The sequence below is a fragment of the Diabrotica virgifera genome, chromosome 5 (assembly GCF_917563875.1).
Source record: "Diabrotica virgifera virgifera chromosome 5, PGI_DIABVI_V3a".
Lineage (NCBI taxonomy): Eukaryota > Metazoa > Arthropoda > Insecta > Coleoptera > Chrysomelidae > Diabrotica > Diabrotica virgifera.
Window position 1 is genome coordinate 141,036,519 of NC_065447.1, and position 23,651 is coordinate 141,060,169.

The 23,651-nt window shown below is 33.9% G+C and overlaps 1 protein-coding gene across 1 annotated transcript in view; it reads left to right on the forward strand.

The window, feature by feature from the left end:
• Positions 1-22,678, forward strand: part of LOC126885166 (retinol dehydrogenase 11-like) — a 75,004-nt gene extending 52,326 nt beyond the window's left edge. The window contains exons 3-4 of the mRNA XM_050651587.1: positions 3,399-3,691; positions 22,391-22,678. Coding sequence (XP_050507544.1) covers positions 3,399-3,691; positions 22,391-22,597 — 500 coding nt within the window. The 3' untranslated portion in view covers positions 22,598-22,678. The remainder of the gene's footprint in view (positions 1-3,398; positions 3,692-22,390) is intronic.
• The last annotated feature ends 973 nt before the right edge of the window (positions 22,679-23,651 follow it).

Consider the following 23,651-nt stretch of genomic DNA (forward strand, 5'->3'; position numbering starts at 1 on the left):
AATGTTCGATGCCATATTTCGGGGACACACTATAGATGTGTAGATTATTGCATAAATCAATAGAATATTATAGTCATACTTTCATTTCAAATTAGTTCATTTTTCTGAGAAATTAATAGTTTACAATATTTGCATTTCATTCTATTTCGATTACACCAGTCAATGCGCGAGATTAAGAACAAGATATTATCTCCAAATTCTATTCTACTGCATGGATTTTAATGAAATTTTGGGAGTAGCCCAATCTCCTAATTCAAAGTCTATCCTATATACTATGGCGCTTTTATCATGGGGGAAGTTCCCACCACTTCTCAGGGTTGAAATATTTTTTCGAATTACATGGAGAAAAAGGAAGATTTTTAAGAAAATTTAAAAATTAATTCTATAATTTGATCACATTTTTTACAAAAACCATTCATTTTAAACCCGTTCAACTTTTTGAAAGTAGAAATAACTCTATATATATATATTAAAAGGTATTGTAGAAGGAAAACAATGCATTTAAATTATGGTGGATGGGGAGTTAAATGTATATACTTTTCATTTTTCCTGAAAGTACATTAGTCATATATTTTTTTGCACCATATCTCGCTTAGCTTGTAAGTAACCGACATTTAACGGTGCTGGTTTTAAAGGCCTTTTCAAACACTACAAAAGGTGTTGGTAGCATTATACACCTAAAACCTACCGTTCCTCTGTTATTTCAAGTTGAATACACCAATTTGAGCATGCACCAAAAAACAAACTATTTTCACCTACCATATTTCTTTTTGTATTATAAATAGAACATTTACGAAGGAACGAATCTCTTTATTATTTATAATCTAAAAAAATGTTTTATATAGTGTTTTTAGTTCGATGCATAGTTTTTAAGGTATTCACAAAAAATCCGTCCGAAAAGGTGTCATTTTTCAATGAAAACTCAAAAAGTATTGAGTTCTCAAAAAAAAGTATAGACCAGTTTTTGCTTAGAAATAGGTTCTTTAGCCACTTCCGTGCTTATTTTGACCAACAAATTTTCCACCCCCTTGAAGAAGTGGGAACCGCCCCAAGATAAAAGCGCCATAGTATATAGGGTAGATTTTGTTTCTTGAGCTATTCCCTACTTACTGTGAAAATATGAAGTACATCAATGTAGTAGGATGGAATTCGGAGCCAAATACCCTCATTGACTGCCCTACAATAATGCTCTGCTATGAACGCGTGAGAGAGGACACACATAAGATTATAGCAAAATTTCTATTTACCGTAACTTTTCGAGTTTTTGAGCTAAAGTAATGAATTTTATGTCATTGGAAAGGCAATTTTGCATTCTTTCAAAATATGTTAAAATGTACAGGGAATATCTAAAAAAATTAAGATTTTTTATTCATTTCCAGTTCAACCGGAAGCCATATTTTTGGAAAAATTTATTGTGATAATAGATAATAAAGTACCATATATGTCTGCAAAATTTCAAATTTTAGTTTCTATTAAGAAGGAAGTTACGGGCACTCGAATATTTTTTTTATAAAAAATTCATGACTCCCCTCCTATGGGGAGTTAAGATATATGACTAATGTCATTCAATTTACTGATACGACATCAAAATTATATCAAAAAATAAAAAAAATCCTTGGAGCCATTTTTGAGAAAATCTAGTTCAAATTTATGTCAAAATTTGACCCCTTAAATATAGGCAACCCGTAACTTTTTCTGAAAAACGATAACATCCTTCTTATAGCCCCATCTTTAAGCTATATAATGACTTTTTCAAATTAAACTTATCTTAAACAAGTTTTTAGATAGATAGGGAAATGTGTCGGGTGGGCGGTCGGCCATGTTGGCCGCCATTTTGAATTTGGAAATGTCAAATTCCGTATTTTTATTTACCTATCGATGAGCTTACTTTGAGTTGAATTTGATTCATTTCGGTCAAAATTTGCAAAAATGGGCCCTAATTAGCCCCCCTATTTCGGCCCCCCTTTGAGAGGTTTTTTTTAAAAGCTTAGTTTCTCGACAAAATTCTCTTAAACTTACTCATGCCGAATTTCATCAAAATCGGTCCAGTAGTTTTTGCTGGGCGGTGGCGACATACGTACGTACGTACATACTTCCGACATGTTTTTTTTATTTGCTTTTTAGACTCAAAACGTCGAAAAAAAGTGAAATCTGAAAAAATTTTTTTGCACGATCCTATAACTTTATCTATTATACTTATACTACGTATATAGTACGATAAAGTAAAAACGGCTATATCTAATGAAAAAAAAATGTTTAAACAATTCAACAATTTAACATAAATTAAAAATATTTGAACTATAACAGTTCCTCAAAATGTCCGCCATTTTGTTCGATGCATTTCCTTGCTCGTTTTAAAAGATTTTGAATCGATTTTCTAATTACATTGGAATTATTTTTCATTTTTCTGGCAGCTTCTTGTGTCCTTGACAGAATTAATCAATATTATTTCAAAATTGCCGTAATTAAATTGTCTGCGCAAAAATTTTACATGCACCCTTTAACGCAGTTTTTGAGGGTCTTTTAAAATACGCAAACAAATTTTCAAAATTTCAATATACAGGGTCTTGTTTCAAGGTCACAATTACTTTATATTTTTTTGTTAATCCGGACCTGGATTTTTCTTGTCATTAGTAATTGGATTGTTCCAATGTGGTAAATAAGTATTGATTATTTTTAGAATAAGTATTTATTCATTAACTTTAATAATTTATAACTAAAAGTTAATAATATCTGCTTTTTAATGTCAGAGTTCTTAAAAAATTCAATATAATTGCAAAATTAAAGTCATAAAATTGTCGGCCGAAAAATTGAAGCAAACCATTCAACTTACTTTTTTGTGTTCTTTTCAAATATGCAAACAGATTTTCAAAATTTGAATATACAGGGTGTTGTTTTAAGGTCACAATTACTTTATAATTTTTTGTTAATCCGGACCTGGATTTTTCTTATGATTAGTATGTCGGTCGTTTGGGTTTTGAATGAGACATATGTGTACCAAAAACCAAAAAAATTTACGGGGTGGTTCTAAAGTTATGGCTTAGGAAAAAATGGGCAACATCGATAAAACACTCTGTAACTCGGTTATAATAGTCGGTAGGGCAAAAAATGTAGTATATCTAAAACCGGCTCGGTGACCTCTATTCACCATTAACGTATTTCCGTTTCCCAATGAAACACCCTGTCATCATCAATGAAACACCAAACATCATTTTTCTGTCACTTGCTGTTGCGTGGAGTAAATTTCCAGCTAATTTAGTTTGGTTTAAATGATGAAGCATGGGTAAAGATCCATGAACTCAACTGTATAAATATATACTCAATAAAAACATTTGGTACATGTGTATAATATATCTATATCTATAAGGTATTGTCTTAAATGTTATTTCGTATTTCAGGGTTACTAAAAAAATCAGCCCCCAGCCGAGTAATAAACGTATCATCTATGATGGCAAAAAAAACTAATTTAACACCAGCAAATATAAATGACCCACCACCAGGTCCATATATTAGTTACGGAAACAGTAAACTTGCAAATATATTATTCACAATCAAACTGGCGGAAATTTTAAAAAATTCAAATGTTACTGTTTATTCCCTTCATCCTGGAGCAGTACAGACTGATATATTTAGACGAATAACAGGATTCAGTAAACTTATTTTTATGCCAGTGTATCGCATGTTTTTTAAGGTAGGATATATTCACATATATAACTATAGATATAATATTTATACATATCGTTGGTTTAGAAGAAGAACGTTACAAGCCGAAAAGTTCTAATTTTTAGTAGCGACGTTTTAAAATTTTAATGTGCTAGTTTTCATTATAATTTTGGTAAGGTAAAAAATAAGAGGTAAAATCTTTTACAATATTAAAGAGCCCATTATTAGATTATTACTATTTAAATATAAATAGAAAGACCTTTCTTGTTCTCACCTTTCTACCTGTAATTAGCATTTGTAACACTTTTTCCCAAAATTTGTTGAAATGTTACTGTATTGCTCATAATAATTCTATATAAACGCACATATCCTGTAAGGAATACTTACCTAAGACGAAATGTAACTGTCTTGCATTAAATATTAAATAAAAAATCCCCAAAAAAATTCGTCCCTTTTTTAACTTGTAACACTGTTTTCCAAAAAACACGTGGTAACTTCCACAACAACTGAAACACAACTATAATGCGACGCTCTTTCATAAAATGTAATGCATGGGTTTGACAAAGTCAAACTGTTATAAGTCGCCATCTAGCGGTAATTACATGAGTGCAATTTCTGACAATTTTTCCCATAATAAAGTTTAACATTTAGAGTTGGTTAGAGGGTAAACCTCAAAAATGGCAATTTTTGAGTTGTAGCGTTCTTCTTCCAAACCGACGATATAATATGTACTGCATTTGTAGCTTTGGAAACTTCTTCTAACCTAACCTCCATAGGTCTTTTAACCACTAATTTGGCTTCTTGCTACTGATATTTTGCCCTGTACGTTTCCTTCCAATATGAGTTGAAGTAATTCATATCTTTAAGCTCTCAACACATAACCCAAGTATTGTATTTTCCTTTCTTTGACGATTCTTCTATTTACTGTAGAAGTAAAAAGACTTTCTTTTGTAGCTGGTATATATAAATTTTATTAAACAATTTTCTTAAAAAGATCCAAGTTGGACAAAACTCTTACATCACAGGTTAACGAACGATTTCGGGCTTAGCAGACCATCATGGGCTATAGATCGTTGTAGTTAAAACTAGCCACAGAAATTGGTCACATGACCTTTGAATAACAAATTTTTTTCTAGAGATAGAACTAAACTTACGTGCATAGAAATCGGCCCACTTAAAAATTTGGTCATTTTTGATGCCTAATATTTCCTAAACCTGTTGGCCGATTTAAGTGACTTTTTAAACATGGTATAGCCTGATTCTTTAGCAATAGCACTGTAATAATACTGTTGCCAAACAGGTAAATTTTCATTGTATACCGGGTGTACCAATCAAACTATGTTTTTTTCTTAAAGTTCGCATCACCCTGTGGAATATTCTAGCATTTATAAAATACTAAAATTAAAACCCAACTATAGCCACAGGTTTTCTTAACATTCTGTTTTTTTATTTATTTGTTTTTGTTAGATAATAAAAAAGTTAGGTATTTTAACAACTAGACATGTTCTTCATCGATACACGGTGTTTCTAAGTAAGTGCGACAAACTTTAAGGGGTAATTCTGCATGAAAAATAATGACAGTTGGCTTTTTAAACGTATGTCCCAAATGTTTCGTTTCCGAAATACGGGATGTTGAATTTTTTCTTACAAACTGACGATTTATTTATTGCTTTAAAACCGGTTGAGATATGCAAATGAAATTTGGTATGTTTTAAGAGATAGTTATTGCAGAATTTTTGACATACAATTAAGAATTTTATATTTACGGCGTGCATACGGGTAATATGATCGGCCTTATTACACGTATGCTCGCTAATGGTGAATATTAAATTCTTATATTTATGTCAAAAAATGTGCAATAACTACGTCTTAAAACCCACTAAATTTCATTGGCATATCTCAACCGGTTTTAAAGCAATCAAATAAATCGTCAGTTTGCAAGAAAAAATTCAACATCCCGTATCTCAGAAACGAAGCATTTGCGGACATACGTTTATAAAGCCAACTGTCATTATTGTAACTGTCTTGCATTAAATATTAAATACAAAATCCCCAAAAAAATACGTTCCTTTTTTAACTTGTAACACTGTTTTCCAAAAAACATGTGGTAACTTCCACAAGAACTGAAATACAACTATAATGCGACGCTCTTCCATAAAATGTAATGCATGGGTTTGACAAAGTCAAACTGTTATAAGTCGCCATCTAGCGGTAATTACATGAGTGCAATTTCTGACAATTTTTCCCATAATAAAGTTTAACATTTAGAGTTGGTTAGAGGGTAAACCTCAAAAATGGCAATTTTTGAGTTGTAGCATTCTTCTTCCAAACCGACGATATAATATGTACTGCATTTGTAGCTTTGGAAACTTCTTCTAACCTAACCTCCATAGGTCTTTTAACCACTAATTTGGCTTCTTGCTACTGATATTTTGCCCTGTACGTTTCCTTCCAATATGAGTTGAAGTAATTCATATCTTTAAGCTCTCAACACATAACCCAAGTATTGTATTTTCCTTTCTTTGAAAATTCTTCTATTTACTGTAGAAGTAAAAAGACTTTCTTTTGTAGCTGGTATATATAAATTTTATTAAAAAATTTTCTTAAAAAGATCCAAGTTGGACAAAACTCTTACATCACAGGTTAACGAACGATTTCGGGCTTAGCAGACCATCATCGGGCTATAGATCATTGTAGTTAAAACTAGCCACAGAAATTGGTCACATGACCTTTGAATAACAAATTTTTTTCTAGAGATAGAACTAAACTTACGTGCATAGAAATCGGCCCGCTTAAAAATTTGGTCATTTTTGATGCCTAATATTTCCTAAACCTCTTAGCCGATTTAAGTGACTTTTTAAACATGGTATAGCCTGATTCTTTAGCAATAGCACTGTAATAATACTGTTGCCAAACAGGTAAATTTTCATTGTATACCGGGTGTACCAATCAAACTATGTTTTTTCTTAAAGTTCGCATCACCCTGTGGAATATTCTAGCATTTATAAAATACTAAAATTAAAACCCAACTATAGCCACAGGTTTTCTTAACATTCTGTTTTTTTATTTATTTGTTTTTGTTAGATAATAAAAAAGTTAGGTATTTTAACAACTAGACATGTTCTTCATCAATATACGGTGTTTCTAAGTAAGTGCGACAAACTTTAAGGGGTAATTCTGCATAAAAAATAATGACAGTTGGCTTTTTAAACGTATGTCCCAAATGTTTCGTTTCCGAAATACGCGATGTTGAATTTTTTCTTACAAACTGACGATTTATTTATTGCTTTAAAACCAGTTGAGATATGCAAATGAAATTTGGTATGTTTTAAGAGATAGTTATTGCAGAATTTTTGACATACAATTAAGAATTTTATATTTACGGCGTGCATACAGGTAAGATGATCGGCCTTATTACACGTATGCTCGCTAATGGTGAATATTAAATTCTTATATGTATGTCAAAAAATGTGCAATAACTACGTCTTAAAACCCACTAAATTTCATTGGCCTATCTCAACCGGTTTTAAAGCAATCAAATAAATCGTCAGTTTGCAAGAAAAAATTCAACATCCCGTATCTCAGAAACGAAGCATTTGCGGACGTACGTTTATAAGAATAGAATAGAATAGAAATATGCTTTATTATCACTGAAAATTTTTACAATTTTATGGACAAAGCTTACATACAGTCAAAAGAAAAACATAATATAAATAACAAATAACAACTACAATTTACTAAAATTAGATAAATCGTTAATAATGTACAGTATAAGATATAAAAGCCAAGACAAAAACAATTTATTGCAAAATATATATAAATTGCAAATTGAACATACAACAAATAAAATAAAATAGGTACAACATAAGGAACTGACAAGTTTATGCTACTTCGCATGGAACCCAATTTTCTTAGTTATTCATTAAGAAATTCTTCTATTGAATAATATGGTCTTTTGGATAGATAGGCTTTTGTCATTTTTCGGAACTTAGGGAAAGATGTTGCAGATTTAAGTTGTAACGGAAGATGATTGTACAGTTTCTTTGCGGAATATAATATAGATTTCTTTACTAACTCAGTGGATGGAATCGGTAAATAAATATCAAAGATTGAATTTCTGGTGGAGTAAAGATGATTGGGCCTTGATGGAAAGACATGAAGGTGTTTACGAATTAAACAAACCGTTTCTAGAATATATAAAGATGGAAGTGTTAAAATTTCGTGATCTCTGAAGTAACTTCTGCAATGTGTAGATCTTCTGAGGCCAAACAAATATCTTATTGCTCTTTTTTGCAGTCTAAAAATGACATCAAATTGAGCAGCTGTACTAGAACCCCAAAAAGGAAGACCATATCGAAGATGAGACTCGAACAACGAAAATATGTTATTTTAGAAGATGCTAAATTGAGTTCCCTTGAGACAGATCGTATTGCATAGCAAGCTGAGGCGAGTTTCTTACTTAACGAATCGATATGAAGTGACCATTTGAGTTTGCTGTCTAAAAAAATACCAAGAAATTTTACAGAATCAACGGTACTGATCTGGCTGTTATGAAGTGGCAAAGGTTGAAGTGCTCCTTTATAGGATAATGCTACTGTTTTATTTACGTTAAAAGAGAGTAAATTAGAGTCAGACCAGGTCTTTATCGTCAGTAGATCCGAAGTTATAGTTTCATGAAGAGATGCAATAGTTGAGTTGCTCCAAGTGATACTGGTATCATCAGCAAAAAGAAAAATTTTCCCATTGATTTTTAAATTAGTGATGTCATTTATAATGATAAGGAACATTATAGGACCCATTACTGAACCTTGTGGTACTCCACATACGATGTTTTTGAGACTAGAGTCAGTATCATTTGCTCTAACTAGTTGTTTCCGATTATTCAAGTAGGATTGGAACCAATTCAAAGAAATACCTCGAATTCCATAGAAATTTAGTTTTGTAATCAAGATGTCGTGATTTACACAATCAAAAGCTTTGGCATAGTCGCAGAAAACAGTGGCAGTATAAAGATTATTGTTTAGTGCTTGGTAAACCTCATGTAGTACAGAAAACATGGCATCAGTGGCACATTTATTTGTTAAAAAGCCGAACTGATTTTGTGATAAAATGTTGTTATCAACGATAAAGGACATAAGTCGAGTTTTAATGAGTCTCTCAATAATTTTGGAGAGTACCGGTAGTAAGGCAATAGGTCTATAATTGCAGGCATCAGATTTTTCGCCACCCTTATGAAGAGGAATAATATTGGCTGTCTTTAGGCACTCTGGAAATTTACCTTTTTCGAAGGAATCATTAATTAGTGAGAGGAGGATTTCCAACACATTTTCTGTGAGATTAGAGAAAATTTTTATAGATAGTCCATCAGTACTACAGGACGATTTGCTTTTGATACAATTGATTGTTTGGATAAGTTCAGAGTTATCGACTGGTCGTAAAAAGAATGAATTCGAGACCTGTCTTGAATTAGGAAGATAGGAAATGGGATCTTGTTGCGGCAAAATTGTTGATGTTATATTTTTACTCACATTAACGAAGTAGTCGTTTAGACTTTCAGGATTTGGAAGGGAAGATGATTGAGCTGTGTGAGTTTTATTTCGAAGATCGTTTATTATAGACCAAGTCTCTTTTGCAACACTTTTAGAGCTTCCCAGACGATTTTGATAATAGGCTTTTTTAGCTGACCTGATAAGTTTTAGATATGTTGTCCTGTACTTCATGATATATTCAGTGACAGCAACATTGGTAGTAAATTTCTTGATGTATAGTAGTGAACGCATATTCTTAGCTGATATGCGAATACCTTTCGTAACCCAAGGTTTCCGATGTTTTGGCCTAATAGGAATTAAAGGAAATGCCTTATTGAAGATGTGGAGAAGCTTATCTAGAAAAACACTGAAATTATAGTCCACGTCTATAGAAATAAATTGACACTCAGAAGTTAAGCATAAATTTTGGAATTTACGAAAATTCTGGGCGGAAAAAATCCTACCTAAACGTCGGGTTTTTGAGGAGGGTTTGCTGAAGATGTTAAACTTCGTATACACTGCTTCATGATCAGATAGTCCCACATTAATAACTGTAGAGCAGACATCAAGGGGTGAGAAATCTGAGACAATATAATCGATTATGGTAGCTGTAGTTTTTGTAATCCTTGTAGGAGAATCAACGTGCATTGAGAGACCATACGATTCAAATATGTTTGCCAGTGACACTTGGGTAGCACTAGCAGCAGCATAATTAATGTTAAAATCAGCGCATAGAATTTTTCTGCTTTTATGAGGCAGGTCATCTAACAAATTTAGCAGGTTCTGAAAAAATAGTTCCACGGTAGAATCAGGTGATCTATAAATGCAAATAATGTAAATATTAAGATTTTTATTATAAACTAAGGAAAACTCAAAGAAGGATTCACTTAACAAAAAGTCATATTCTGTTACCAGAGAAAAATCATTATTTCTAGAGAGAATCAGGGTGCCTCCATGAGCCGAACTTGGACGATCATACCTGGCAATTGTGGTATATTTTTCTACAAAAAAAGGCTCGTTAACTTCAAGCCAGTGCTCTGTAACCGCAACTATCGGAGGAAATCCTAATTCCTCCAGAAACAAAAATAATTCATTAGTTTTATTTCTTATAGAACGAATATTAATCAGAACCATGCCAAAGTTGTCATCACTAAAATAATTTGAGGTTTCTAGTCCCTCAGAACACGTCGTTTTGTTTAAAAATTTCGCTTTGGAGAGCCAGTGGAATAATAACTTCGGTGACATTCCCTTGACTTTTGTAGGTGTATAATTCTTTCCGAAGTGAATTCCATAGCATGGTTAAATTCTAGAAGAACTTTTCGAAGTTCTTCAGTCTTAGTAGGTAGTCCTTCGGAAGCCAAAAAGAGTTTCACGCTGGTGTTGGTATATCCGTCGTAAAATACAGAAGCAGGCTGATCGTGAAGAAAAGCAAGATGTAGTTTAATTGCCTTTAAGGTGTCCGGTTCCCTTAATCTTGCAAGAAGATATCGACTGTTCGAGTTATTAGTTAGTCTAACTCTTGGTGGTGTTAAAGGATCCAAATTTATGGATGGTTCCAAAGTATCTGTCTTAACAAAATTGATATGGGAAAGGAAAGGCTTTTGAGATTTGCAAATTGTGATGGCCTGCTTGTCTGTAAATATATTGGTGTCTTCAACTTCATTTTTGTTGTTGCTTGGAATGGTAATTGGGTTTTCCAAGCTAACCTGGCTTCTGGTGTACTTCGGATTCATATTTTCTTCAGATGAAGTCTTTGGTTCAGAGTGTGGTGATTCTATAGACCATTTAATGTTGACATCAGGTGGCCAAATTTCCTTATTAAATAATAAGTCGATAGATGGTTTGGATTTTATGCCTATTTTGAATGAGGAACCAGTTGCTGTGTTGGCGTCTTTAGGGAGAGCGTAACATCTAATATAATCCTTGATACCTAGCCTCTCTTTAATGTAGTGTACTATTTGTATAGGGGTGTATGCTGCGGTTAAGTTACTGATAACAACAAAATGACACTTATCTTCTGAAACTTTTGATTTTCTCTCTGGACAGGTTTGGAAATGTTGAGGGCCTTCAGTTTGGGTGCTTGAAGTGACATACACTATCTTTTTTTTAGATACCTCTTTTTCAGTTTGTATAGCAGGTAGTTTGCTGGAAAGATTACTTATCTGATTAGATATTTCGCTGATGTTTTCAGATAGCCTTTGTAATCCCAATTTTATCTCGGATGAATTTGAGTCTTCAACTTGAACCTTAATAGCCAACTGTCATTTTTTTTTCATGCAGAACTACCCCTTAAAGTTTGTCGCACTTATTTAGAAACACCGTGAGTTGATGAAGAACATGTCTAGCTTTTAAAGTACCTTACTTTTTTATTATCCAACATAAACGAATGAATCAAAAAACAGAATATTAAGAAAACCTGAGGCTAGTTGAGTTTTAATTATAGTATTTTATAAATGGTAGAATATTCTACAGGGTGATGCGAACTTTGAGGGAAAAAACACAGTTTGATTGGTACACCCGGTATACAATGAAAATTTACCTGTTTAGCAACAATATTATTACAGTGGTATTTCTAAAGAAACAGGTTATAACATATTTAAAATATCGCTTAAACAACAGTTTTAGGAAATATGTGATATCAAAAATGACCCTTTTTTTTAAGTGGGCCGATTTCTATGCACGTAAGTTTACTAGACGAAAATACAAATCCCATCCCTATTAAGAGAGGCGTGAGACAAGGATACGTAATGCCGCCAAAGCTTTTTAACCTAGCTCTAGAAGACGTCTTCAAAACTACAAATTGGTCAACCTACGGCATTAACGTAAATGGCAACAAGCTAAACCACCTCAGATTCGCTGACGACATTGTGATTATAGCGAGCTCATTCGAGGAACTGCAAATTATGATGGAGGAACTCGCAGGCAGCTCCCAATACGTCGGCCTAAAAATGAATATGCAAAAAACAAAAATAATGACAAACACAGATGAGCCCAGAGGTATAGCTACAAATGGCAGTGAGAGAAAAAAAAGTCCAGGGATTTATCTATCTATCTATCTAATCAGCTCTAAACATCCATCCTTGGATATAGGCCTCCTATTCCTTCTTCCATGCCTCTATATCTTGGGCAATTTGCATCCATTTTGACCCAGTGTACTTCATCAGGTCATCTGACCATCGCATTTGTGGCTTTCCTCTTTTCTTTTTCGTTTGTGGTTCCACGGTCTCCAATGTATAATCGTCTTAGTCCATCTTTCATCCTTCTGCCGTAGGGTGTGTCCGGCGAACTTCCATTTAAACTTTGCTACTTGGGTTGAGACATCTTTCACTTTTGTTTTGTTACGGATCCATTCGTTTCTTTTCCTGTCTGATATTTTAATGTTCAGCATTTGTCTTTCCATGGATCTTTCTGTCTTTGCTATTTTTTTCATATTTTCTTTTGTAAACGTCCATGTCTGAGAGCCATATATTAGAACAGGGAGTATACATTGATTAAAGACTCTTGTTTTTAGATATTGCAGGTATTTTCTCTTCTTTAGAATATAAGACAGTTTTCCGAATGATGCCCAGGCCAATCTTATTCTTCTCTTTATTTCTTCGGTCTGATTTTCTTTATTTAATCTAGTGATTTATCCTAGATATACAGGGTGTCCAGAAACTCTACCGACAAACGAAGACAGGAGATTCTTCAGATAATTTTAAGACAATTTAGCTCAATTCGCCTGGTCCGAAAATGCTTCCTAAAGGAGCTAGAGCTCTTTGAAGATGGCTTCTTGTAATTAATTTTTCTTAAATACCTCCGGAACGCTTCAATATAGAAAAACGAAAATCGGTACGTATATTTATCTTTCAGAGATAAATCGATTCCATCCATTGCCAATTTCTAGTACCGATCATAGGCGTCCGTTTTGGGTAGGGCAACCGTTATTTTATCACATAACTTTTTTGTCTTTAACTTTTAAGCATTTTTGACACCGGATTATTAATTGTGAGGTGTTCTAGTACTAAAAGTTACTCTTGGTTTAAGTCCGTAGGACACACGGTTTTCTAGAAAAATCGAATTGAAAATGTTTCGTTTTTTGAATTTGAATAAAAATTTAAAAAAATTTAAGAAAAAAAAACGGTGTATTTTATCAACTTAAAAAAGCAAGAGTAATTTTTAGTATTAGAATACCTCATAACTTAATAATTTAGAGTCAAAAATGCTTGAAAATTAAAGACAAAAATGTTATGCGGTAAGATAACCGTTGACCTACCCAAAACGAACGCATATGACTCGTACTAGAAATTCGCAGTTAATGAAATCGATTCATCTCTGAAATATAAATAAACGTACCAGTTTTCACATTTGTAAATAGTTTTTTTTTGAAACTTTTTTTGGAAATAAAAACAAATTCAAATCGATTTTTCTAGAAAAGGTGTATCTTATCGACCTAAAACAAGAGTACCTTTTAGTTGTAGAATATCTCACAATGTAATACTCCAGAGTCAAAAATGCTCAAAAGTTAAAGATATAAAAGTTATGCTATAAAATAATTGTTGCCCTACCCAAAACAGACGCTTATGACCGGTACTAGCAATTCGCAATGTATGGAGTCGATTTATCTCTAGAAGATAAATATGTGTACCAATTTTAGTTTTTCTCAATAGAAGCGTTCTGGAGTTATTTAAGAAAAACTACTTACAAGGCGCCATCTTCAAATAGCTCTAGCTCCTTTAGGAACGATTTTCGGACTAGGTAAATTGTGTTAAAATATCTTAAAATTATCTGAGGAATCTCCTGTCTTCGTTTGTCGGTAGAGTTTCTGGACACCCTGTATATACTCATTTACTTGTTCCATTCTTGTTTATGCCACTGTAATTATTAGTTCTTCTTGTCGATTGGTCATGGTTTTTGTTTTACTGTAATTCATCTTCAGTCCTATCTTTGTCGATTCTCTATCTAGTTCTTCCATCATTCTTTGTAGTTCTTCACTTCTTTCTGTTATTAATACAATACCATCAGCATATCGTAAGTGATTCAGATATTGCCCGTTTATTTTTATACCCAAGCCATCCCAGTGTAGCTCTTTGGATACATCTTCTAGCGCTTAGTTCAGGGGTGTTCAACTTGCAATGCCTCAAGGGCCAAAACTAAAACCTTTGATGTTGTCGCGGGCCATATAATAATTTTGTTACAAGTAATAACAAAATAAAGTGAGGTATAAAAATAATTAAAACAAAAAAGTGTATTATTTCTTTTATTGCTCAACAACTACATTTTTTTATAAACGGAAAATTTATTCATAACACTTTTCAATAATCAAGACAAACATTGCAAAAGCAACGAAAAAGATGTATCCAATTAGTGTGAGGACTATGGTCGATCGGCTTCATCCACCAATGAAGAAATGTCCACCTCCAGTTCAGTTGTAGACAGTCTCATAATATGACGTAAGGAAGAATCGGTAAGGTTGCTTCTGTTTTTGTTTTTTATGTATTTCATGGAGGAAAAGGCACTTTCACATGTACATGTGCTTCCGAACATTGACGTCATTTTCAGTCCAAAATCTCGCAGGTTTGGGAATTTCTCCTTTGACAGTAATTTGAAAAATTCAGGTCTCTTTTCTTGTCTGGTGATTAGGAACATGCCTGCTTGAAGATCACATAACTCAAGCTGTAAGTTGGGTGGTTGATCATCAATGGTTGCTCCAAGAGGGTTATTATAAAGTAGTACACTGCTTTTGAGACTTTCAATTTCTTCAAATCTTGTATTGAATTCATCAATAACTTATTCAATTTGTGAAATGCAGGATGAAAACTCAATATTTTCCTCACCGTTGAATTCTTCTGCTATTTGCAGACAGCTAGGGAAGTGTGTCAGGTTGTTCTTTTCTAAAGCACGTTTAAACACGTTCAGCTTATTCCGGAATCCGTTTATCATTCCGATCAAATCTGAAACCGTCTGGTTTCTGCCTTGAAGACTCAAGTTTAACATGTTAAGATGATTAGTCAGATCTGTTATAAAAGCTAACTGTCTTAAGATTTCTGGATCCTTAAACTTCTCTTCCAGTTCAGTTGTGTCAGATGAAACGTATTTGTTGAGGAATGCAGGGATTTCCTTTCTTATGACAAAAAATCGTTCCATGCACTTTCCTGCACTCAGCCACCTTACATGGTTGTACATTAGCAAGTCTCCATACTCAGCCTCTGTTTCCACTAAAAACTGCTTAAGTTGCCTGTGTAAAAGAGATGGATTTCCACCTCTAATCATATTTATAATCTTAATCACGGTTTGGAAAACTTGATCTTCCTTGACTGATTTTCCACATAAAGCTCCCTGATGTATAATACAATGAATTATTGGGCAAGTGACACCATTCTCTCGAAGCAGACCCACTAATCCAATTTTTTTACCTGTCATTGATGGGGTCCCGTCTGTTGCTATGTCTGAACATTTATCAAAGCCTCCAATTCTGTCAACTGTTTTCTTCACAGCCTCATAGATGTGTTTTCCTTCTGTTGTTCCATAAAGAGGACAAATATCAAATAACTCCTCTTTACTGGTAAAATCATCAAAAGTAGTGCGCACAAATATTAACAGCTGACTAACATCGGTTTGATCAGTGCTTTCATCCAAACAAAGTGAGAAATATGAACTTTTCTTAACCAGGCTAAGCATAGATTTTTCTACTTGCTCACCCATAGCAACAATCCTTCTTTGTATGGTTTGATGTGAAAGTGGCACTGATTCAAATTTCTCCACCATTTTAGGATCACCGAAAGCTTTGGCCATTTCAACAGCACATTTTTTTATCAAATTGCCATCAGTGAAAGGTTTTTTTGCCTTTGCCAGCTCAAGCGAAACGGCATAAAATGCATGCAAAGAATGCGTTTGAGAGTGTAATATTTTACTGAACATACCAGTTTGCTGTTTAAGCTTTTTCTTCAAATCTGCAACTAGGGCACGCCGACTTTCATTTGTGTACGTAGCATACTTATTTTCATGCACTGTTGTGTAATGTCTTCTCACATTATATTCTTTAGGCACTGAAACGACATTCATGCACACTAAGCACTGCAACTTTCCATTATTGTTAGCAATCAAGTAATCACTCTCCCAACTTTCTTTGTAAATTCTGTTCTCACTATCAATTTCCCGTTTTACTGGTTTTACACTCATTATTGTATAAGAGGAATCAAGACAAAGAATTAATCAAGTTCACTGTTCACTAGCAACGTAATAGATTAGCCGACTAGCCTACGTGTCAGTAGCACACTGGCACGATGGCGGCTGGCGACGGATGGTAAGCAGTGGGAGGTGTGGCCTGCGTGAACTGTGATGCGCAGTAATCAGTGCAGTTCTCATAGTGGTGGAGGACGATTGTGTTCGTTACACGTCCGCGAAGCGGCACGCGGTACAGTACTTGTGATGTAAAAACACTGCTAAACCATAAAATATAAATAAAAAAATCTTTTTTCACAGTGGCAGCATTTAAAGAAAATATATGCTTTTCGAAAATCTTACGTGGGCCACAAAAAATAGCCTCGCGGGCCGGATGCGGCCCGCGGGCCGCCTGTTGGACAACCCTGGCTTAGTTGAATAGATTGGGCGAGATGGTATCTCCTTGTCTTACTCCTCGGTTTATTTTAATAGGCTCCGTTTGTTTCATTAGCTTAATAGTTGTTGTTGCCTTATTATATACATTTGTAATTAAGTCGGTATATCTGTAGTCTATTCTGCTGTTCTGTAGGGAATTCTTTACTGCCCAGTGTTCCACACTACCAAATGATTTTTCGAAATCAATAAATGCCATGTATAGTGGTGTATGATATTCGTTAGCTTTTTCGATTAATATCTTCATCGTTAAAAGGTGGTCACTTGTACTGAAGTTTTTTCTAAATCCGGCTTTTTCTCTTGTCTGGTATCCATCTAATTTAATTGTTAATATGTTTGTTAATATCTTGGTTAAAAGCTTTTACATCACATTTAGTAGTAAAGTTATATATCTACCTAGGTCAAATCCTGAAACTTGACAAAGAGAACCAAAATGCGAAAATTACTAGGAGAGCAAGACTAGCATGGGCAGTATTTGGAAAACTTAGTTGGATCCTTAAGAACCGCAAAATACCCCAATACTTGAGGAGCAAAGTGTTCAACCAGTGCATCCTTCCTATCATGATATATGGGTGTCAAACCTGGACCCTAACCAAGGCAAACATGAATAAACTAGGCACAACAGCAATGGAAAGAGCAATGTTAGGTATACGACTGTCAGATAAAAAGAGGAACGACTGGGTAAGATCAAAAACAAAAGTCGGGGACATAACAACAAAAGTTGTCAAACATAAATGGAGCTTCGCAGGCCACACTGCTAGACAAAAAACCAACGTTGGAATGCAACAATACAACACTGGAGACCTTACGAAAGTAAACGACCCAGAGGAAGACTACATATGAGGTAGGTTGATGATATTAAAAGAGTAGCCGGAACAAGAGTAACATGGACGGCTATGCTGACAAATGTGGCAGTAGTTAAGAGAGCAAATGTTGCTCGCAAGCTACTTGATAACATCAAGATAGAAAGATGGCCTATTTTGGACACGTAGTAATGGGAGACCGGTATTATATTCTTCAACTTATTATGATGGGTAAAATCGAAGGACGCAGAGGAAATGGTAGAAAGTAGGCCTATTGGTTGAAGAATATCCGGGAGTGGACAGGAATAAAGAAAGCAGAACTATTTAGAATAGCTCGAGACAGAGATAGTTCCGCCATGTTAATCGCCAACGTCAAGGGGACTTGATAGGGCACGTTAAGAAGAAAAAGAAGCCGGAACAAATTGGAAATAATATGTTCCTTAGGATAGAGGCCGATGGAAGGAGTTGGGAGAGGCCTATGTCCAAACGTGGACGATAGAAGGCTAAGAAAAAGAAGAAGAAGATGCGACAACAATCTGATGTTAGAAGATTACAAATTCTTGTCTTTTGTTCTTCTCACATCAACTTGTTGTCGCATCAGATTAAGCAAATATGGCTTAAAAATTTATTATTCAAAGGTCATGTGACCAATTTAGACTGAAAACGTTCATTAATCTGTGAAGTTTTTGTCCAACTTAGATCTTTTTAAGAAAATTTTTTAATAAAATTTATACAGACCAGCTACAAAACGCAGTCTTTTTTTACTTCTACAGTATTTTTGCTGTGGTATACAGCCAATTAGAGGGATTCCCCTTTTTATGTTATTTTTCCCTTTTTTTTACTCATGCGCCGAAGTACCACATTAGTATTAAGATTGTGTACCTCCTTATTATTAACATTTTTTACCCATGAAATTTTCATCATCCGTCTACATATACACATTGTGCGATCTTTGACGTTCAGCTCTTAACGTAAAGGACGGTTCTTTGTTTTATAAAGGCGATTTGACACCGGGTCTATAAAAAATTTAATCTTGAGCAAAAAAGAATAAAATAATAAAGATAAACGAGTCGCAAAGGGGTCCACTTACCGTTTTAACCCTTCATCTGGTCTTCAGATGGACCTCGACTGCAGTTAGCACCAACTATTGCGTACAAGTCCATATACAAATCAACCTTACAAGCTAGGCTTTAAAACTTTGGCAAAACTAGCTTAGCCGTGGGTTGTCGATCAACTGACTTCTTTGCCTTTTTCACTAATACAGGGTTTCAGTTTTTGCACTCATTAAGCAAGCCTCTCTTTATATCGCGATAGAAAGCAAAATAAATAGAGTTGGAACTGTTTGCTTCCTCGCGTTAATAAATTAATTATTGAAAATCGAACATTCTCCCCCACCAACATAAAACTTTAAATGGTGCATTTTAAACTAATACAAACTTACAACTAAAAAATTTAATTTAGTCATAGCACTTTGGAATAAATCCCAAAAAACAAAAATGAAACAATATAATACTAATAATATAAAATAAAACAAATCAATAAAAAAAACTAAGGAATTATTAAGATAGGCAGCGGCCTCTGCTTGACCAGGGGGCGTCGAAGAATTCCCTTTGTGGTCTTAACATCCGCAACTCTTATAATTCCATCCTGTCCCGGAAAGACGTGGGATATTCGTCCCAAACGTCATTGCGAGGGAGGGATATTATCATCCTTTATAAGGACCATCGTTTCTAGTTCGATGAGTTTTAAACGATCAGATGAAGTCCATTTACTACGCTGATGCAAAGTATGCAAATATTCTTTGCTCCAGCGCTCCCAAAAAAAGTTTTATGCATTTAATTTATTAATCAATTACTTTTAATGGGAAATAAGCCACAATTTTACCAAAAAAAAATGATTTTATTAATGTTTCGACGCCCAAGTCGGGTGTCGTTGTCGGTATTTTGACAACGACACCCGTCTTGGGCGTCGAAACGTTAATAAAATCAATTTTTTGGTAAAATTGTGGCTTATTTCCCATTAAAAGTAATTGATTACAAAAATGCCATAAGAAAATAGCTTCAGAACAACACTGATTTATTAACCTCCCTGTCATCAAATGAGATGAAGGAAGATATGCTCCATCCCGAGGTTCAAACACAGCCGAAAGTGGTTTTAGGTTTAAAAAATTACCCGGCGTTAGAACTGACAAATCGTTAGGATCAGAACTCATAGGAATCAAGGGCCTAAAATTAAGATACGATTCAATCTGAATTACAATCGTGTTTAGTTCCTCATATGACAAGATTTGATCTCCTATAACGCGAAGTAGGTGCGTCTTTACTGCCTTTATTGCTGCCTCCCATAATCTGCCAAAGTGGGCAGCAGATGCAGCATTAAAATGGAAGGAAATATGGTCATTTGAAGCAGCATTTTTCATGCGGTTAAGGTATTTAGCAGCGCCAACAAAATTACTGCCACGATCAGAATATAGATTATCAACCCTACCTCGACGAGCTATGAAACTCTGCAAAGCCGAAAGGAAAAACGCTGCAAATCCGAAAGGAAAGTCTCACTAGATAAATCACTAACTCTAAATGAAGAGCTTTGGTGGCTATGCAAACAAAGAGGCAAAGATACACCTTACAAGATTTAGCTCCTCAATAGCGATTCATCACATTAAACGGTCCACCAGAATCCATAGCTGAATTCAGAAAGGGTTTAACCTGGGAAATTCTAACTAGGGGTAAGTTACAAATTGGAGGTTGGTAATTTTTTGGATTGTGCATCCAACATTGCATACATTTTGCAAGCAAAAACTAACTGTACGCGGCCCAGAATGACAGTACCGTTTAGGGTAATAATCAATCAGTAAATAAGTTAATCAACCTTCTCGAGGTATGATGCTAGGGAATTTTTTATCAATCGAAACAGGTAAATATCTAAGGCGACTGCCAACATTGTGCCTGCCATGACAATTTAAGAAAAGGTTTGGAAAAAACATTTCCATTGAACTCCTTTTTAAAATATCGATAGTGCTTATTTTTAACTAGCATAATCAACGAATCATAAAGTTCCTTTGAACTTAAGGAACCTTCTCTCTTCTCATTGGGGAATTTTGAATTCCAGCAAACCTCAAGATCCAAGCTATAAGTCGTCGTATAAACGAGAAATCTGAAATGTCATTCAGTAGATTCTCAAGAAAATGATCATCATTAACACAAGCCAAGGTTACCGTACGCTCCTTATCAAGCATTTCAGCACACTCAGAAAAGCAACTTGAAGCGTCTGGAATGAAATTCTAAATGGGGCAAGTGAACATTACTAGGAGATTGTACCACATTAGAAGCAACGTTATTTTGTTCATTCTTTTGATTATTGCCATCATGATCATCCTCACAGAGATCTGCGAAAGTAGCCTTGATTTGATAATAATCATTAAAAAATTGGGAACGAATAATGTCCTCAGAATCTAATTGAGCATCCGTAGGTTCAGAGTTCAGAAGATTTGTAATTAATGTTTTGATGATTCTTATTAAAACTCTCCAAAACATCATCTAATTCTGGGTTACCGAGTAATGTACCTCAGTAACAGTAGAATTGGATAAACGCAATAACGTGTCTAAATCTTTCATTGCCATTCTCCTTTGAAGGGTATATTTTTTAAATTTGTCAGCCATTGTGGAGAAAGTAAATTAAAAAATTTATTTAACCTAATCCAAATTCAAAATACTAATCAACGTCCCCTCATCAAACTGCCACTGGCATAGAGGCAATCAAATTTTAACGATAAATAAATTTAAAATAGACAATATTTACAGGTTTAATGTCCAAAAAAATTAAAATTCATAAGTTTATCAAAAAAAAAACACCAGAATACTTATTAAGCGCCGCAAAGTGACTTTAAAATTTGAAACTCATAAAATTCTGTGTACTATTGAATACCTGAACTTTATTCAAGGCCAACGAACTGACATTAATTAATTATTAAAACAATAAAGTTGAAATCATTTAAAAAACCGACAATCAAAAAACGTCAAAAAAACTACATCCACGGTCGAAGTGACCAAATAATGTACGATCTTTGATGTTCAGCTCTTAAGGTAGGGGATGGTTCTTTGTTTTATAAAGTCGATTTGAGTCTATAAAGTCTATAAAAAATTTAATCTTGAGCAAAAAAGAATAAAATAAAGGTACACGAGTCGCAAATAGGTCCACTTACCGTTTTAGGCCTTCATCTGGTCTTCAGAGGGCCCTCGACGCAGTTAGCACCAACAATTGCGTGGAAATCCATAAATATACAAAAAAAAACCTTACAAGCTAGTTTTTAAAACATCAAAAAAACTAGCTTAGCCGTGGGTTGTCGATGAACTGACTTCTTTGCCTTTTTCACCAACACAAAGCTTCAGTTTTTGCACTCATTAAGCAAACCTCTCTTTATATCGCGATAGAAAGCAAAATAGAGTTGGAAATGTTTGGCTTCCTCGCGGAAATAAATAAATTATTGAAAATCCAACACACATCTCAATCGCATCATTTCTTTTTTCTTTTTTATAGCCCATTGTCCAACTTTCACAGTCATACAGCAGGACAGAAAAATATTGCATGATAAAGACTATGGAGTGAATCAATTCACCATTGATGTTCACTTAGACCTATTTCTCTTCCTTTCATATTTACTCTATCCAATAACTCTTGAAGGCCCTGGAGACTATCACATAGAATAAATAGGTTATAACTTAAAACTACTACATTCACATTAAAGTACTACAACAAATTACATGTTCTAGCAAATAATTAATATATATTTCTTTTATTCAGACAGCGGAACAAGGAGCTCAAACTACTCTTCATACTGCTTTAGAACAAGGTTTGGAAAAATATTCTGGTTGTCATTTTGAAGAATGCCAGAAGATTGCGAGATATGCTGTCGCAAATGACACTGCACTGGTAGATGGTGTTTGGGAAAAGACGGTAGAGCTATTAAAATGTGAAAAGGAAGTTTCAGAACTTAGAGAAAATAATTAAAGATTTTTAAAAATATAAGTTGAATAAGTTAAATAATATATGTCTGCTATTTATATTTATCGAATAAAGTTTGAACCTTTATGTATTATGTGTATATGTGTACAGTGTAGAATAGAATAGAATAGAAATATGCTTTATTGTCATGAAAAATTGTACAATTTTATCGACAAAGCTTACAAAAAAATCAAGAAAACAAAACAATAACAATTCAATTTACTAAAATTACATAAATCGTCAGTATAAATTAAAAAAATAAAAATAATGAAGTTAAACAGCTAATCAATTGCAAAATTTAAAAATTTAAATAAATTGCAAATTACATAGTCTACCTAGTAATTAAGTTTAAAAGTTAAGCTGCTGCATATGACACCCAAATACAGATTAAAAATAATAATAAAAATACTACTTGTGCAAAGGGTACTGTAATTTCTCAGTTATTGATTAAGAAAATCTTCTACTGAATAATATGGTCTTTCGGATAGGTAGTTGTCAGTTTACGGAATTTGGGGAAAGATGCTGCAGATTTAAGTTGTAGAGGGAGATGGTTGTAAAGTTTTTTTGCGAAATATAATATAGATTTCTTTACTAACTCAGATGACGGGCTCGGTAAATAGACGTCAAAGGTAGAATTTCTCGTGAAGTAGTCATGATTAGGTCTTGGTGGAAAGACATGTAGATGTTTACGAATTAAGCAAACAGTTTCTGAAATATATAAAGATGGAAGGGTTAAAATTCTGTGATCCTTGAAGTAGCTTCTACAATGTGTTGTTCTTCTGAGGCCAAACCGATATCTTATTGCTCTTTTTTGTAATTTGAAAATAACATCGAATTGGGCAGCTGTACCAGAACCCCAAAAAGGAAGACCATTACGAAGATGTGACTCGAACAAAGAAAAATATGTTATTTTGGAAGATGCTAAATTGTTTCTTAATTGTTTCTAATTAAAGATAGTTTCTTCCTTAACAAATTAATATGGAGGAACCATTTAGGGTTTCTGTCTAAAAAAATACCAAGAAATTTTACAGAATCAACAGTACTGATCTGGCTGTTATTA